The sequence below is a fragment of the Anser anser genome (genome assembly GCF_964211835.1).
Source record: "Anser anser genome assembly, chromosome: 4".
In the NCBI taxonomy this organism is placed as follows: Eukaryota; Metazoa; Chordata; class Aves; order Anseriformes; family Anatidae; genus Anser; species Anser anser.
The window spans coordinates 38,308,535-38,326,650 of NC_139724.1; the positions used below are offsets into that span (position 1 = coordinate 38,308,535).

General features: G+C 45.1%; 1 protein-coding gene across 8 annotated transcripts in view; it reads left to right on the forward strand.

The window, feature by feature from the left end:
• ELF2 (E74 like ETS transcription factor 2) overlaps positions 1–16,334 on the forward strand; it is a 35,476-nt gene extending 19,142 nt beyond the window's left edge. For 6 of the 8 annotated variants that reach the window (XM_083833739.1, XM_083833743.1, XM_083833740.1 and 3 more), the window contains 6 exons: positions 5,522–5,635; positions 6,644–6,817; positions 8,844–8,930; positions 13,332–13,524; positions 13,898–14,251; positions 14,638–16,334. In XM_083833739.1, coding sequence (XP_083689865.1) covers positions 5,522–5,635; positions 6,644–6,817; positions 8,844–8,930; positions 13,332–13,524; positions 13,898–14,251; positions 14,638–15,265 — 1,550 coding nt within the window. In that variant the 3' untranslated portion in view covers positions 15,266–16,334. Of the gene's footprint in view, position 1; positions 200–723; positions 1,061–5,521; positions 5,636–6,643; positions 6,818–8,843; positions 8,931–13,331; positions 13,525–13,897; positions 14,252–14,637 lie in introns of those variants that run through there. The other 2 variants (XM_083833742.1, XM_083833744.1) reach the window with 2 other exon arrangements.
• Positions 16,335–18,116: the final 1,782 nt, after the last annotated feature.

The window sequence follows — 18,116 nt, forward strand, 5'->3', positions numbered from 1 at the left end:
GGCGCTGCTCGGCCCCGCCGCGGGGGCGCGCACCGCCGCGGGAGCGCGCACGGCCGCCGCCGCTCCCCCCCGCCCTCCTCCTCTTCCGCCGGCCCCGCGCGCGCCCGGCGGGCAACGTGAAGGCGCTGGGGCAGCGTAAACATGGCGGCGTCCCTGCACGAGGGGCCCACCAACCAGCTCGACCTCCTCATCCGCGCCGGTAAGGGCACGGCGGGGCGGGACGGGACGGGGCGCGGGGGGAAGGACGGGGCGGCGGCGGCGGGCGAGCGGGCGGCACCTGCACACGGGCGGCGGCGGCGGGGCCGGGGCCGCAACCAGGAAGTGCGCGGGGCGCCCGCCCGCCCGTCCGTCCTCCCGCCGCCGCCACGCTGCCCGCCCCCCCCCCCCCCCGGTTTTGAACTCGGCGGCAGGGCGGTCCCGCCGCCCCCCCCCTCCCCGCACACGTGGGGCCGTGCCCCCCCCCCCCTCCCGCCGCGCAACGGAAGCGCCGCGCTCCGCCGGGCCCCCGGTATTGGGGGGGGGGGCGAGGGGGGAGTGTCGGCCGCGCGGCGCCCAATGGGGGGCGGCGGCGGGGCGGCGGGGCGGGGCGGGGCGCGGCGGCAGCCAATGGGAGCGCGGCGGGCGGCGGAGCGGCGGCCGCCCGGGGCGCTGGCGGGGCGCGCGCGCGCGGGGCCGGGGGCAGCGCCGTGTAAACACGGAAGTGGCGCCGCGCCGCATCGCCCCGCGCCGCCCGCACGTGGGCACTGCCTGCGGCTGCACCGCGCTGCCGCCGGGAGCGGCCCGGCCCCGTCCCAGCCGCTGTCGTGAGGGCGCCTCCGCGGCGACCCGGGAGAGAGCCGCCCGGGCTCGCGGGTAGCGGTGCTCCCGGCGCCGGGCTGGTAGCGCACCGGGAGATCCAGGTGCTTCGAGCCCGCTGCTCGCTTCGTGCCTCGCCGCTGTGCAGCGCGTTGTTGGCTGCGCCTGAGCTTCGCGCAGCTGGCAGTCCTCCGAGCTAACGGGGGCAGGCTGAGCGGATTCCAAGTGCTCGCAAAAGCGAGGAATTGCTCTCCAGTTTCCGAAGGTATGCCTGACATAAAGCAAGCAGGGGGCTAAAAGCGCCCTCTTTTCCAACCAAGTGCTGCACACGGAAAGATCAGCTGTATAGGCAACTCCTTTTTTAATTCATTTTTATTTTTTTATTAAAATACGAGTTACACACAGTTACTACTTTACACTGCTGTTTGCTGTCATCATTTTAACACTGAGATAAAACAAGCATATGAAGGCCAGTCAGCTTCACTGGAGTCTGTTAGCGTACCTGTAGTTACTCTTGACTGAGCTCCATGCTCGGAATTGTGAATTCTTCATTGCAGCACGGTGCCAGTGCATGATAGCATTAATGGATAAGCCTTTGTAAATCAGAGCTAAGAGTTAAATGTTGACCTCGTAAATGCAGGCATCGATAGCTCTTCGGATAAAGAGAGGGGAGCTGCACCACAAGTTCACAAAGTACCATTTTGAAAATTTCAGCCCGTTATTTTTTATCACTTGCTTCAATTCATTTTGTTACTCTTGTTTTCTGTTAAAACTGGGAATATTGTTACTAAACTGAAGTGTTGGCAGTATTTTGTTGTGTAAAGCTAAAGGACAGCCTTGTCAGACTTAATTACCAAGTTTGGTATTTTGTAACAGCTGTTGAGAGCCTCGAATAATCTACAGTGCGTGCTATTTGCTTAGAGGGATGGAAGTGGAGCTGGAAGACGTTAGCTCAACAACTGGAGATGTCAACTAACCCTGTTAACTTCACTTTTTAAAAAGCACAAGGACTTCTTCTCCAGTAGACACACAGATTTTTGTATATAAAGGTTCTTGTTTTTCTTCTGAAAACAGACCAGAAAACTTTTTTTAACGGACTACTTTAATAAGTGCTGCAGCATCAGACTGCTTCATAGAAGTAGAGAGATGAGATGTGGTTTAAAGGAGTGGAAAATGAACGTGGCCCCGCTAGCTCTGAAGATCAGCAAGCATCAGTTCGTCTGGTACTTGGTTAGCAAAGTTTGGAAAAGGTACTTCCTGCCGAGTGAACTGCTTTGCTTGGTTTGGGCAAGCGGTGCTCTTCCTGAAATGAATGTGTAAAGTAATAGAGCTAAATATTAAGTGATTTGTTCAAGCCGTACAGTTTATTTTAGTTCTGGGAGTCCTTTAGGCCTGCCCGGCGGCATCATATCGTGTTACAAATGAAATAGGAAATTGGTGACTCAGACCTTTTTCAGAAACGTGGTCACGCGCGTTATTCTTTGGTTGGAAAGCCTTCTGCCTTGACGTTACTGTGCTCGTGTGCCACAGCCTTGGAGGCACTGAGAGCAGACGAGGGTTGCTGTGGAGCAGTGCTTGTCTGAGCACAAGCCACGGGAGCTTGAAAGGTACCGCACGGTAAATAACCGCCAGTGGTTTTCCGTGGTGGTGCCTTTTGATCAAAGTCGACTTTTTACCGAGGAACCCTGCTTCTCTGGGTTGCTTTTCTCCCCCGTCCTTCTCGTGAGAAGTACTACCAAGCCTTGTGACACATGCCGTTTAGTCGAGCATGCTTTATCTGGTCATCTTCAGGAACAGCCTCCTGGCTTTTGCTTGTCCCATCCCCTCTCTGTGAACCTGTTCCCTCACTTCACCTTTGGTTCATCTTTTCTAGCTCTATTTTTTTTTTACCTCCTGACGGGGTGCTTGGACTTGCTCCCATCTGTTAATTAGACACTTTCTAGAGTGGCAGAAAGGTACTTTATTTAAAACTCGCATTGAGATATGACACGTTGCTTTTCCGAGAGTGTTGGTGCAGTAACATTGCCTCATCACGCCTAAAAGCTATCATAAAACTCCTTGGGGAGACAAATGCTTCTGGGCTCAAAACCGTGGGCTGGCTAAAGGAGAAGCTAGCAAGCTCAGAAGACTTCAAACGCGATGATGGTGCGTATTTTATTGGGTGTTTTCATAGATGTCTTTTGGCCACGTTAGTTTAGTTTAACTGCCCTGACAGACAGCCGGCATGTGTGCTGCTCCAGCCACAGGGCAGAAGCGTTGCTATTTTTTGCTTGATATTTTTTAGATGGCAATTTCCATGTAGACCCGAGTAACTTACGTTGGGAAAACATCTGTGAAGTTTGTGATTTCCAATGTCAGAGGCTTTTGACAGTCAGGTAGTGCTCTTTTTATTGGAAATGGGATGGCTACTGAGGGCAAAGGTGGGGTGGCTCCTTTGCTCCCTGGCTTTCTTGCTATGCAATTGCAGCCTTGGTCCCTAACGCTGGGGGGCTTGCATCTCCTTTCCTCATGGTCTAACCCCTGATCAAGTAGGGATAATATTGGAAGAGTACAAAGAAGAATTAAAGCTACCTTTATCGCCTTGTTCCTGCTCTGTGCCAAGCACCTCTTACTCGTGGTGCAGCTTACAGACGTTACCTGTAGGAAATACCTCGCGACTTTGGGTAAAAGCAGAAAAACTTGGTATGCTTACAAGCAGTTAGGGATGGATGACCTGGGTGAGCTGATTCAGCACCCTGCCTCGCTGCCGAGACGTGTCAGCTGCATGAAGGAAGCCCTGTGGGTTCAGCACCCGGTGTGTGCTCAGAAGCGAGCTGCCCCTTGCCCACGCGGTAACCAGCAGGAACGGAAAAGGAAATTCTTGCTGGGGGAGAGAGGGTGGTGGAAAAGCTTCGTTGACCTGCTTTAAATTGTTTTTTTCCATGCTGTAGATAAATAATAGGCTAAATGCTGACCGGGAATTCCTGATTTTGGTGTTGGTGTGGAATTGATACAGGTGTAACTGCTGGGTTCTGAAGGCCAGGGCAAAGTTTTGTCTGGCAGGTGAGGGGAAACCAAGTCACCCATTTGTGTGAGACCAGGCGACCTCAGAAAGAAACCTGCAGGCTGAGGGCTTCCTGCAGGTGCTCGGCGCCTGGCCTGGGACACCCCTCAGCTGTATCCCTGGGGAGAGACACTGAGAGCACCCGGGACCTGCAGAGGAAGGGCTCAGGAGCAGCACTGCCCTGCCCGTGGATCAGTGTGGGTAATAAGGACCCTTTCTGTTGGCAGGGTTTCCCATGCCCTCAGGGTAGGCTTTTGTTGTTGGAACTCAGCCTTACCAGGCGCCTGCTGTTCCAAAAGATAAAGCCCCCTGAATAGCTGCGGGGACAGGGCTGCGGCAGAAGCCTCGGTGGGCGGCTGGGATGGTTCAGAGGTTTCCTTCACCCGGGATTCTGCATGTGTGTCTCTTCCAGGTTTTGGTCCTGTCATGTTTTTGCTCTGCTGCCTAGTGGGTTTTCCAGCTTTTCAGTCCTTGCTTTTAAAGTGGAATGTGCTGGGTCTTTTCCCCACGTGTGCCTGCGCAAATCTGCGTGTGTCCCTAGCGCTTTCCGAAGGCAGAAGCGATGCCGGGAGCGTGGCCCTGCTTCCCCTGAACAGACGCCAGTTGTTTCTCGGACGCTTTCGGTAACAGGATAGGTGCCCTGGAGATGTCGCGGAGAGCCGGTGCCGAATCCCCTTTCCCTCTCCGACGCCGGAGATAGGTGACCGTGCTCGGGCTAAAGATAGAGCAGCCCGGCGGCAGCAGCAGGCAGATTGCCTTACAAGGCCTGGTAACGCGGCGCAGCGGGGCGGCAGCGGGGCGCATACCTTGGGCTGCAGTGCCCCGTGCCAGGTGGTGCCTTCGGGGTCCTGCTGCCCCACACCGCCCCGAGGTGAGGGGCCGGCCCGACGGGCATCGGAGCCCCCCTGCGAAGCCTCTTCCTTTTCTTTGTGCCCAGCTCCAGCGGTCTGCTCCGCATCGGAGTTTAAATGGACTCTCTTCAAGTTACTTCAGATTAGCTTTGATTGATTACTTAGCTTTCATAAACTTTCAGAACTTGAAAAAAGAGACTTTTACCCTTTTCCCCTATTGCTTAAAAACCCATCCTCATAGTGTTTGAATACTTTGTGTGGTTTTTTTGTTTGTTTGTTTGTTTTTTTTAACCCTGCTAAACCCAACTCACAGATATTCTTAACGTCAGGACACAAAACTGGATATAACTGTTTTGCAAGCTCACTGTGTATTTATATGTATGTTTTTTAGACTGAAAATCTCGAGAGAGGTGACCTTTATATTTTAATGGGATAGTAGCTGGGATAGGATTCTTTTCTTCCTCTGCTGTGTCAGTTTATAACCATCTTCATTCCAATCTGGTTTATTCTGGTTAAGTTGGAGGTAGAAGGTAAACCCCCGAAGTTTGCTTCTGCAAGCTCCTGAACTGATAGAAACGGGGAGTTGCCTGTGAACCAGAAATCCGATCTAAGAACTGCCTGTGTCTAAGTATTGGTTCTTGTTGGTTGCTTCTCTCCTGTCTTCCCTGAACATTTCTGTTGGCAGGAAGGTAGAAAGGTGCAAAGACACCTGGCAATTTGGGAATTTGGGGGTCTTTGTGTTTAAGATTGAGTAGCGCTGTTGTACAGCGATACCTGTAGACTTCTGTGAGTAATCTGGTCTCATTACACTTTTTTTTTTTCCTTTTTACAGTGGAAGCATCAGTTCATGGAAGCAATGTACACTGCACAGATAAGACAATTGAAGCCGCAGAGGCCTTGCTTCATATGGAGTCTCCTACCTGCCTGAGAGATGCCAGGAGTCCTGGTATGTCAGCCACAGGTCCTGCCCAGGGAGGGGTTTATTTTTCCCATGTGCTAGTAAAACAACCAAATTGGGAAACCTGCTTCTGTAGAGACTTGTATACTGCTTAAAACATTTTCTTGCTTGTTTCAGTACTAATGATTTATTTCGAGTTTTTCCACAATTTCTTCATCCTGTAACAAGCATACTTCCAGGTGGTATCATTTACCCGAGAGAGGTTGTTGGGTACAGATACTTGAATAGTGACACATTTAAAACAAATTTTTCCATCTGAATATTAGGAAACGCTTCTCTGTTGTGTGGGTGATGGAGTACTGGCATAGGCTGCCCAGAGAGGTTGTGGAGCCTCTCTCCTGGGGGATCTTTAAAGCTGCTTGGGCACTTGGCTCTGGGTGTCCCCGCTTGAGCAGGGGGTTGGACCAGGCGACCTCAGAGGTCCCTTGCAACCTCAGCCATTCTGTGATTCTGCGAACGCGGTATTTTACATTGCTAAAATAGAGTTACTTTAAGTGGAAATAATTTTCATCTGTTCCTCTGTTTTAGAAAGACTATCTGAATAAAGTATGTTTCAAAACATTATCGGTTTAAAAAACCAAAAGTTAATTTTGATGATTCCTTTCGCTTGATGTTCCTTCTGAAGTTATTTAATATATGTTGGATGAAATAATGGTCAAACTGAAACACCAAAGCTACAGAAAAGGAAATGGAGATTGACAGGCAGTCCGGTCCAGTCCTTAATTTGCTAAGGATCAGAGACTGAGTTCTAATTTGTTTAATTTAAAGCTGAGTTTAGTTCTAAACACTATTTCTCTGCTAATACTTGTCTTATGCCTAACAGTACTCGCAGGCGTGTGTGTTTTGGAGATTGCTTTTCTACATGACAGTTTGTTGGAATTGAATCTTGCTATACTATTCTACATGCTTTTTTAAAAAACAATTTCATAGAAGATAACATTAAAATTATTGGGTAGAAACTTTATTGGATATTCTTTTTTTTTTTTCACTTCGCAGTGGAAGTTTTTGTCCCTCCTTGTGTGTCAACCCCAGAATTTATCCATGCAGCCATGAGGCCTGATGTAATCACAGAAACTGTGGTGGAGGTATCAACGGAGGAGTCTGAACCAATGGATGCGTCTCCTGTTCCAACATCCCCTGATATCCATGAACCGATGAAAAAGAAAAAAGGTGTGTATGGCTCTTCATAGCAGCAGTCTCAGAAACTATTTCTTACGTGCACAGCCTCAGATGATGCAGTCGATATGGGTGTAGGTAGGTTAGATTATCTGATTTCTCTGATCATATATTCAGATTGAGTGAAGTCTGAAATGTGAATTCCTAGAGAATAGGCCTGTGAGAGCAACAAAAACTAGCAAGAAAATATATTTCACCAAGCCATTAAGGAAGAGAGTGTCTTTTCCTATTTCATTGTGTTTTTTTTTTAAGCAAGGTTTACAGAGTGAAGGAAGGGTGAAGAAGGATTAAAAGTGGATTTGAGTGGGTAACTGTTAGTTCTCTGAAATATGGATATATTTGGAGAGCAGGTGGTCTCTGGGATCTTCCAATGAAATAGCGGGGAAAATGCTAACTTAGAAAAACATAAATTAGTTTACAAAATCAGTACAAGATCTTCCTGGTAAGAGAAGTTTCTTAGCCTAATTGGCATTGCTTGGAGGAGACGCTCATCAGAACAGCAGATCAGGTCCAAGCATTCAGCTGCCAGATGAGATTGCTCTGAAGGGTTGGCACCTGATAAGGTTTGTCTCTGGACTAGAAGTTTTCTTACAGGCACCAGTATAATTCACTTAACCACAGGAATGCTTTTTTTATTAGGGCTTCCAGACACAGACGTGCTAAGATTTGCTTCTAGTTCAGGAAAAAAAAATGCCATGTCATGATAAAGTGGTATAAACCTGAGATCTACAAGTTTGAGATCTGGTGAAAACACATGCACGTAGCAGACAACAGTAAATGACATAAGCAATAAAATGATTAATGCTTTTTTGTAGCTGTACGTTGGATTTAAACCACTTGTTTATTTTTCACTGTCTGTTTGAATGGTCATTACTGGGCAGATGAAGTTACACAGCTATGCTCAGAAAGTTCAGAAACTTTCTGAATGGTATTTCGTAAGTATCTTCCTATTACAGGGTCTAAATCCCAGCTCTTATATATGTAAGGTCATTCAGCCGTAGTTACAGAGCTGTAACTTCTGTCTTGATAATTAATTCCTGTTGAAGTCAGTGTTTAATGAAGAATATTGTTGATCAGCAAAAGTTAATGCTCGTGTGCCCGAGGGAGGAGAGTTAATCGCTGCTGCTCCCCTTGAACTGAAGGCAGAAGCATGCACTGTTTACAGTCTGCTGCCCTGAGGTACGATCCTCTTCCCTGCATGGGCCTGTTTACCTCGAGTAAAAAGGTCACCGGAGTGTAAAAGGATGAAGAAGCCGCAGGCCTCGCTGGGAGAGGATTTCCCTGGCACAGGAACGCAGGCAGCTCTAAGCCTGCCGCCTGCTGAGGAGTCCCCCGCTAAGCCGCCTCGTAGCAGCGTGCCGAGGGCAGGAGGCAGCGTGTGGGAGCCCTGCCAGCCTGCTGAGTGCTGGGGCAGCCCGGCACGGGTGCAGGTAAGCCTCCGGCACTGCCCAGAGCTGCCTCCAGCGCTGCCCAGAGCTCCCGGCACCACGGAGGCTGCCGTGGGGGCTGTCGCTGCCTTAATGCTCTGCTGGATGCAAATCCTCCGCGGCACAACTCCCATGCTGAGCAGAAGCTCGTCCGTAGCTTTTAATGGAGAGATGCAAAGTGGAAGGAAGTGCTTATGGTTTCAGCTGCAAAAATTTCTTAGGAAAACTGACGCTCTGGTCAGCACGCGCACTAGAATGTCGGAAACAAAGCAGAAGGAAGAATAATGGGTTTCAGAGTAAAACAGACGCTGGACTAAAAACATGCAAGTACATTGAAGATTTACTTCATGTGTTTAGTGTGTACCTCACCTGCCATTACATCAGCTGAAATTGAGTTAAATCTGCCTATGAAATAAGCAAACAGTGTATTAAATTGGATGTGCGGTACTAGTAATCTAAGAATGTAAATTTGTACATACCTGTAGCAAGGAAATAGCATAAAAAATGCACAAACTGCTTTTTCAGCAAAGTCAAACTATAAAATAGTTTTATTCTGCATATGATCAATCCTTTTTTTTCTGTTTTGTGTGCAGCTGGCCGTAAACCGAAGACCCAACAGTCAGCTATTTCAGATGGCTCTCCAGATCTAGGTATCAAGAAGAAGCCTAGAGAAGGCAAAGGTATAGTTTTCCATTTATTAAGTCTTTGAGATTATGAAGTTTATAAGTATTGAATGTCATAGGGAAAACAGAGATCTTGAAAAGTTTGCTGGCTGAGTTTGCACTGACTTCATCAGAGTTTTAACTTCATGTCTCTGAAGCTGTTTGTACAAGATGTAGCACAAGGATGTGCACAGCTGTTTTATAAATGCCCGTAGTACACTGTACAGTTAATAGGCTTTGTGAATTTTCATTTGCTTTGCATTGATTGCCTCGTGCTGTCTTTTGTGGTTTGCGTTGCCTTGTTGCTAGGCGCGTAATTTGTTAAGCTGCCACTGAAAGGCTTGTTCTCCAGCAGAAGCAGCTAATGGGCCTTTGTAACGCTGAGGGTTGGAAATGTGTTCTTAATTGATTCACAAACTTCGGCTGGGAATACGTTGCTTGACTAATAGATTCGGATTGGCTTAAGGGGAGAAACAAATGCTGATATGTTTCTCTACTGGTTGAGTGAGGGGTTTAGTGCAGAAGGGACACGTTTTTCATGTTTTTCATGACGAATAGTCCTTTTGGTGTGCAAGCCCCTGCTCTTCGCCCAGCGGTCAGACAGACCGGCGCACCTGCTCACAGGTTACTTCTTAATTGCAGTACGGTGTATCAGCTCGTACCCTGGCTGTAGGTGAAGAAGATGGATCTGGTTCCCACTAAACGTTGCTTTGAGATTTTGATGCAGCTGGGACAAATGGATTTTAGTGGTTTTCAGAAGCAGCATACTAGCTGAAGGGCTGTGCAGCTGTCAGGATGGGAGATACATATATATAGATGGATACAGATAGAGTTGTCTTTGAGAGCATGATCTCCGCTGTTCGCATAATTCCTTATCTGGGTACAGCTTCTGAGTTGTCATGCTTGTGAGCAGGCTAAGGAAGAACGGACGCTAGCTCATGAAAACCAGTACAGAAAGTAGTTAAACTTCTCTGCATTGCCCACTGTTGTTGTCTTTGGTCTTGGCTGTAGCAGTGGACCTTAATGAAGGGCACAGATCCTTACCTTTGCTGTGCTTAAAAGTGCGTAGTTTGATTTTTATTTTTATATATATATATATATATATATATACATATATATATATATTTTTAGTATTCTTAAAGCCTTCTTTGTAGTTCTGATTTTGCTATTAGAACTTTCTATTATTTAAAGAGTACTTGTGAACTGCTTGGTTCCTAGTTTGCTGCACAAATTACTTTGCGAAAGGAGGCCTGTGTTTCTGTCCCTTCCAGTCTTTGTCTCTACTGGTGATTCCTTTCTCTAGCTGTTCTGTTTTATGAAGTGGGAGATGTGACTACTTTTTGATAAATTTCTGTGGACCCTTGTAATGTATGTTGTTCTTATTCCGTTCTCATTTATGTGTGTTGTTCTCATTCCATTCTCATTTTACTCTAGAGCTGGCATAAAATACATTTGCTGTATTAATGTAGGCTAACTTGATGTCCTGCAAAATATTTTGTTACTTTTTTTTTTTTTACTATTTATTTCAAAAAAATTACTTGCAATTGTAGGCTATTTTACATATAGCATATTTTTGGAAAAACAGGAATAATTCCTAGTGCTGATTGCTGTCAACAGAGTTAAGTCAAGGACAGCTGGTTGTGCACAGTTGGGAAGGGGGTCTCTTGTTGTCTGTAGGTACTCCTACTGTGTGCATTCCCGATGCCCTCTGGTGCAAAGTGAAGCAGCTGTAAATATGATCTAATTGGCCCCTTCACTTTATTATACAGGAGGAAATGAAGACTATTTATTTATTTAGTGGGATAAAAGTACTATTATTTGTCCTCGCTTACAGGATTGGCAGTTTAGGTCTAATTTCTCTTTCCTCACTTTGTGTTTTCCTTTGCTTAAATACTCTTTTAAAAGTGTAGGTAGATAGCATAAAGCTGCAGGAGATTTTTCCTTCCGTTGGAGGAAGCAAAACAGGCCTTGAGCCTCCCCTCGTAGATGCTGGTACGAATGTGACAGTTTGTTGATACACACGATGCCTTGTGTTATTCACATACTTTCTGGCTATTAATCCTTCTATTCTGAGACTATGGCTGACGTTCTTAAATAGCTGGCAGTTGTAATGATCAGCCAGCCACAAAAATGTCTTTCATTGTGCTAAATCTGCTCTATACGAAGCTGAGGAAGACAGGTAACAATCGTGTCTGGCTCAGTGCCTGCTTTTAGTATTGGTGAGCACGGGACCTCCTAGGAGTGGAGGTGAGAACTGCGTGCTCTTACAGCAGGCTTGTGTCCCTAGCCGCGTGCAGTACATGTTCACAGCTACCAGGCTGGGCTTCCAGATGCTTAGGGGTGGCCCAAATGTAAACGTGCTCAGATCATATGTTGTACAGCCATGTCTTCCTCTTCCTCAGGGGTGTGTAGGCTTGGATTTATAGTATTAGGGAAGTAATTGTTCTAGGGAAAAAGGATTTGAAAAATGCTTCAAAATTGTATTCAACATTTCTAAAATTAGCTTTTGTGTTAAATGCATTGCAGCTACAGTTGGCAGAGCAGGATGCCTGTGGTATTGCTGGAACTTACTGGCATAGCGGAGTGCTTCTGGGTAGCATAACTATTCCACAGCCTTCCTGTGGAAAGAAATTACTTAGGTCAGTAACGAGTACGAGGGAAAAGAAAAAGCTGTTGAGTCAGCAGCACTGTTCCAGCAGAAAAATTAGGCACTTCAAGGAATGATTTCTCTTGAAGTTCATGTTTGCTTCCTAATGTTGAAGCCCACTTTTGTTTCTGCAAAGAATCTGTTGCAGACCTCTACAGGATTTGTTGGTGAACCCAGAAATTCTTTTTCTGAGAAGCTAAAAGGGGGAGAATAAAGGATTAATTCCAAGGAATATGCTGCAAGTTAATATTTTTTCTCTAGTAAAAGTCTTCCTGGTGCAAGAGCTTACTGGTCATTTGTTATATGCAGTTTGTCAAAATGATCCTTCCCGTACCTAAAATAGAGCATTAAGTTTATCCAGGATGCTTCCAGGATCCTGGAGTTTTCTTCTTGATTCTTTTCCTCATACAGATCCTATTCGGATTTCTTTGAAATTCTGGCAGAAGCTGGATTTTGGTAGCTCTTGACTCAGTACTCGCTGTTTATTGGAGCACTTAATATACGTTTATTGTCTGTCTCTGAGGTGGTCATCCAGAAGATGGAAATTATAGTTTTTTCTCCTTTGAGTTTTTTCAAAGAGAGATAATTACTTGGAGTCTGCAACAGTGGTCCTTAACCCATCTTAACGCATATTTAGTTGTCTTCAGCGTGGCATAACAAATGCTATGCTGGGCCACTAAATTTCAGGTATTAATGACCTTTTTGCGCACACAAAAATATTTTAATGTGTTTTTTGTTTGGCCTGTGGCACCTGCTGGGGTTTGGAAGCATGATCAAGAGAATTGGGATTACCATTCCGAGGTTGTTGTTCTTGTAGCTCTGTCCTGGTTTTCCCTTCCTGGATTGTTTTAGCAGTCTTCTCCAAGTAGGAATGTGGTCTGTGTTTTTTTTTTTTTTCTCACCCCTTTTCCTAGGTGTAATCGGTATAGTCAGCATCCAGACAACCCCCACATTGTTTTATGCCATTCTGATAGTCATCATGCTGAACCCCGTTTTGGGGCTTCTCCAGTGGAAATTGTACAGCCCTATAATATGTAAGAAGTATGTTTGTTTCTCCTTCTGTAGGCTGACTTCGTTCTGTACCCCCCAAATTACAGAAAGGTCCGTGGCATTTCAGCCATACGAATACTTGCGGGGAGTAGTTGGATGGGCTTTGCACCTAGCAGGGCATTGGTTGCTCTGCGAGGTAGATTTGGGACAGGACGTGGGGCTGTCAGCAGCAGGTGTGAGAGCTCCTTTGGTGCTGATGTCCCGCACAAGAAAGCAGGAAGATCCTGGGCAGGAGGTTATGGCCTTATCACAGTTTGAGATGGTTTATTATTGAAGGTTGTATGTCTTTAAAAATAGATTTATTTAAATCTTCCAGTCCATCCTTCAGCATCGTAAAATGCACTGGTATTTCCATTCCCTGCTTAAGAAAATAGAAGAAAATTACGAGCTCTCTTCCTCTCTGCTGAGCAGCTGTAGGTTCTAGTGACTTGGAGCACTCTCACGCTTTTTTTTTTTTTTTTCTCAGGAACTGAGAATGTGTGCTGAATTGGAGAGGTTCCTGTGCTTATATAGCAGATCACTTGGATTAGCTCCTTTCAGAATGTAAATATTTATGGCAGCTTTACTAAACAGACTGAATGAACACTTGCAGGTTACATTACATACTATTCTCTGTGTAGCATTCGCTTTCAGCTTAGGTCATTCAGAATTACCTATATATGGAGAATTTTCTGTTGTCTTTAAAAGTGGATTTCTAATATTCAAATGTTTTCTGATTATAGGTAATACAACGTACTTATGGGAGTTTCTCCTGGACCTTCTCCAGGACAAAAATACTTGTCCTCGGTACATTAAGTGGACTCAGCGAGAGAAGGGAATCTTTAAGCTTGTGGACTCAAAAGCCGTCTCCAAACTATGGGGAAAACACAAAAACAAACCTGACATGAACTACGAGACTATGGGGAGAGCTTTGAGGTAAAATCTTCTATATGCTTAGGTTTGCTACTATAATTTTGCCTATAGCAATAATGCAAATTCTGAAAAGTTTAAGATTTTTGTCGTCTTGCTGACTTGTCTGTTTAAAAAGCAGCAGTCTCGCAGATCATACTGCGTTTTGTGTTACCAGTTAACTTGCAATTTAAATTCTGAAGTTTATGTGTAAAAGGTCATTTATTTATTTATTTTTTTTAGCTAGATTCTTCAGGTATTATGTCAGTATTGTCTGCCAGCTTCCTTCTGTACCTTCTCACATGTTAGGTATTGCTGTGAATGTTTTCCTGTTAGCAGAGAATGAGTTTTTCTTTAAAATCTGCCATGGTACCACTACTAAATTGTACTTTTCTTGCAGGTATTACTATCAAAGAGGAATCCTGGCAAAAGTTGAGGGACAGAGGCTTGTTTATCAGTTTAAGGAGATGCCAAAAAATATAGTTGTCATAGATGATGACAAAAATGAATCCTGCAATGAAGATTTGTCAATGCCTACAGATGAAAAGTCATTGGAGAGAGTGTCTTTATCTGCGGAAAACCTTTTAAAAGCAGCAACCTCTGCACGTGGAGGAAAAAATTCGTCTCAGTTAACCTGTACCAGAACAGAAAAAGCAGTCACCAGAGTTGTGAATATTGCCTCACCAGTGCATGATACATCATCATCTCATCCCTCAACTACCACTACTACTGTCCCAGCAACGACAGCTCCCAGGTTTGTATTGCCGTGGCTTGGGCTTGCCATTTGCTTGCCATTTGCCATTTTGGCTGGGAAACTGTCTTTTAGGTTTTGTTTTGATACTATAAATGCTGGATTTGTTTTCTGATTTGCAAGCAGCAACAGAATATGGTAAATACTGTGAAAGTAGTTGGAGATCAGAGCTGACTGTCAACATGCTTGCCCTCAAGCGTATTTTAAAATGATGTAGGGGGAAGTGAAGAGAGAGATGAATGCTGCTAAATTTCCAAACATGATGGATGCACAAAAGTTTTTAAGAACCAGTTAAAAGCCTGTATATTCTGGATTTGTGTATCCCTGTTTTCAGCTCTACTAGTAGTACCCAGTGTTTTGGCTTAAACACACACGTCTTTATTTTGCAGGACCGTACGAGTGGCAATGCAAGTGCCTGTTGTAATGACCTCTCTGGGACAGAAAATTTCAACTGTGGCAGTACAGTCAGTAAATGCAGGGTCGCCGTTAATAACCAACACGAGTCCAACAACAGCAACAACTCCAAAGGTAGTAATCCAGACAATCCCTACTGTGATGCCAGCCTCTGCTGAAAACGGAGACAAAATCACGATGCAGCCTGCCAAAATCATTACAATCCCCGCCACGCAACTCACACAGTGTCAGTTACAAACAAAAACGGGCCTGACAGGGTCGGGAAGTATTAACATCGTTGGAACCCCGCTGGCTGTGAGAGCACTAACCCCAGTGTCTATAGCTCACGGGACGCCAGTAATGAGACTATCGGTGCCTGCTCAGCAGGCGTCCAGCCAGACTCCTCCCAGGGTCATTAGCGCGGTTATAAAAAATCCAGAAGTTAAATCAGACACAGCGGCTATAAAACAGGAACGGGAAGTGAAAACGCTGCAGCTTGTACAAGAAGAGAAGCCAGCAGACGGAAGCAAGACTGTAACCCACGTAGTAGTAGTTAGTACGCCCTCAGCTATTGCCCTTCCTGTGACAGTGAAAACAGAAGGAATCATGACGTGCGAGAAATGAAGAACAGGTTGCGTGGACTTGTAGACTGTTACTCTTTTGGTTATACTGACATAATTGGGGGAGGGAAGTGGACGCGATCACCAAGTTGAAAAGGAGAGTTTTGAACTGTTAAATAAACGTGCGTATGTTGAAGACTTACTGGAAAAAATATATATATTTTCCCGTGTTTCAGTGGGAATTGAACCACATTGCTATGCTGACAGAAACTGCCTCTTCCAGTTGGGAAACGGCTGAACCTATGGAGAAGGAATGATAGAGAGACTGAAAAGGGACCAAACAGTTCACTACGTTATCAAGTTACACTAAGAGCTGGAACACTAAAAAAGAGCTGTGTGAGAGGTTTGCCTTGGTTTTTAGCTTTCAGGGGGAGAGGAAAGTCTCATTGTTAAAAATGGCAAATTCGGTGCATTTTATATGCAAACCAGCAATCACTACTGTGTGCCCACAGTACTCAACTGGTGCTATGTGAAAAACTCTGCTACTAGGTATTGTAGAATGTGAAATATAAGACGAGATTTAAGAGCTTCTAAAAGAAGACAAACCTAGAGGGATTTTTGTATCATAGCTTAAGCAGATTTAAAACGAAAGCCTTAGACTGATTTTCAGTTATCTTTCTTGAAATAAGCTAATGGCTTGTTTGTGTAAAGCTTTTTTATTAAAAACAAATTTTTAAAGAATCTTGTACCTAGCACAGTATTGTTATAGAATTACATGTAACATATTTTGTATGGTAGTTAAAGTCTGTCTAAATTTCTTAATTGTGGACAAAATGGCAGCAGGCTTTTGGCCTTTTGCTGTAATATGCCTGTGTCTCTCACTTAGCCTTGACATCTGTGCATACATTTCAGTTTCAGCTCTACTCTGTCACTTGAAAGGTCACACCCAGCATGAGCTTTTGTCAGGTAGTTCTAAACCTGTAAATTTTTTTTAGTTAAAGAGGGAAGTACCAGTGTTCAGAATGAACTATAATAGTTTGTATATTCAACATTTGAAGTATATTCTATTTTGTTGTACTCTTGTTTCAAAGTGTATTCAAGTAGGTTTTAATGAAATATAGAAATGAAATTTGTGTTTGGTCTGCTTTTTATTTTTAATATTTTTGTTTCATCTCTTAACCTTCTTTTCTGCTTATTTGAAATCTTCTAGGCATTCAGCCTAAGATAGCTGAGATAGCATGGAAATTTGGAACCCCCCCAATACTCCTATACTCCGAATGGCTGACCAGCTCTCCCACACAGTACGCTGACATATTTTTCACGGAAGTATCTGAGAAGCTTGCAGTAGTTGGTGAGGTAACTTCTGACAGGGGTCTAGTTCTCTTATGCTTTTTTAGGTGGGTGAGCATACTCAGCGCTCTTGCGTTGTGGCTAATCACATGAGTACTTGCAGTTGCTACTTCAGTAGCTTTAGAAGTTACTGCCCTCCAGCTGACAGGTGGTATCTTTATGTGCACTCCCAGTTGCTTTAATGCAAAGAAAACAGGGTTTGCTTAAACGACTCTGAGAATCAGTAACTTCGAGAGCTCTGTGAACTACTTAATATTCCTCCAGCTACACCTTAATTTCCTAAGGCTGCACTGCAAAGTAAAGGTGGAAGTGAGCAGACCCAGCTACTCGGTGTACTAATCTCTCTGATCTCACTGAGGCAAGTAGAAAGTAGTGGTAGGTAAAAACTGTGAGAAAGGAGAAATAAGAAGTTGCACTGCTGCTCCTTTTGGTGCAGTTATCTTTGACATCTCCAACTGTAAATATTTCGGCTTCTGCACAAGTAAATGATTTTAGATAATATTTTCTTTTCCTCTCTGAATGAAGTAAGGATCTAAATAGGGTTTACATTTATAGTTGCACTTAGGTTATGGGTATCAAGATACATCACTGCAGGGTAAGGTCGGGTGAGATCACACAGTTCGTGAATTACTCGGTAGTTACAGCCCACGTGCAAGAGCGTTCCCTAAAATAGGTGCATGGCAGCTTACCCTGTTTTCGTGAGGATCCACGTGAGGGTATGACAGCAGGCAGTACAGAAGCGTCGCTTCACCTTGTGGGTACCCAGGTGCCCAGAGGAACCCCTCGTTCCTAGCGAGGTGCTCTGGAAAGTCTTTGCAGCAGGGACGCAGGTAATCTCAAAGTAATAAAAGTCCAAGTGACCACTTAGGTACTTCATGCCTGGAGGAGCAGTTTTAACAGAAATCCAGAACTGAGGTCTTGAGTAGCGATAAAGGAGGCCAGTATTAAATAGTTGCGCTAGAGGTTATTTTTTTCATGTTAACTTTTAATGCAGAAGAAGGAGTTACCTGCAGAGTCCTAGCAGTGAGCCCCGTTCTTCCCTTCCCAGAGTTCCCTCTTCCCAGAGTTTAAGAACAAATGAACAACCTGAAGGAGGAAAATGATTTTGGTGTAGATGGCAGCAATCCCTTCCACCAGCAGTTAATCCAAAGAAGCAAAGGTGGTTACAGATGAACTGTGTTTCCGAGCCTGAGAGTAGAGGACAAAGACTTTCACAGGAGGAAGTGTTCAAGAAGGAAGAGGATTTGTGCTGCCAGGGAAGAGGTAGGTTGGAAAGGGAAGTAGGGGGAAGCTGGGCAATGAGTAGACTTGTTTGGAAGTTTGTGAGGCAACTCTTCCGGACAAAGGGAAATGGAGCACTACAAAGAGAGGCAGGCAGGCAGGCAGTGAGGCATGCTGTGGAGGTAGAACAGATAGGATCTAGAAGACAACAAGGAGAAAATCAATGGTATTTTTAAACCCATGTTTGTCTATTCTGTAAGAAATCCTTTTTTAAATGGCTGTTATTTGATCTTGTGTAAAAGGCGCTGTATCTTACCGCATGAAATGTATATCACTGGAGTATT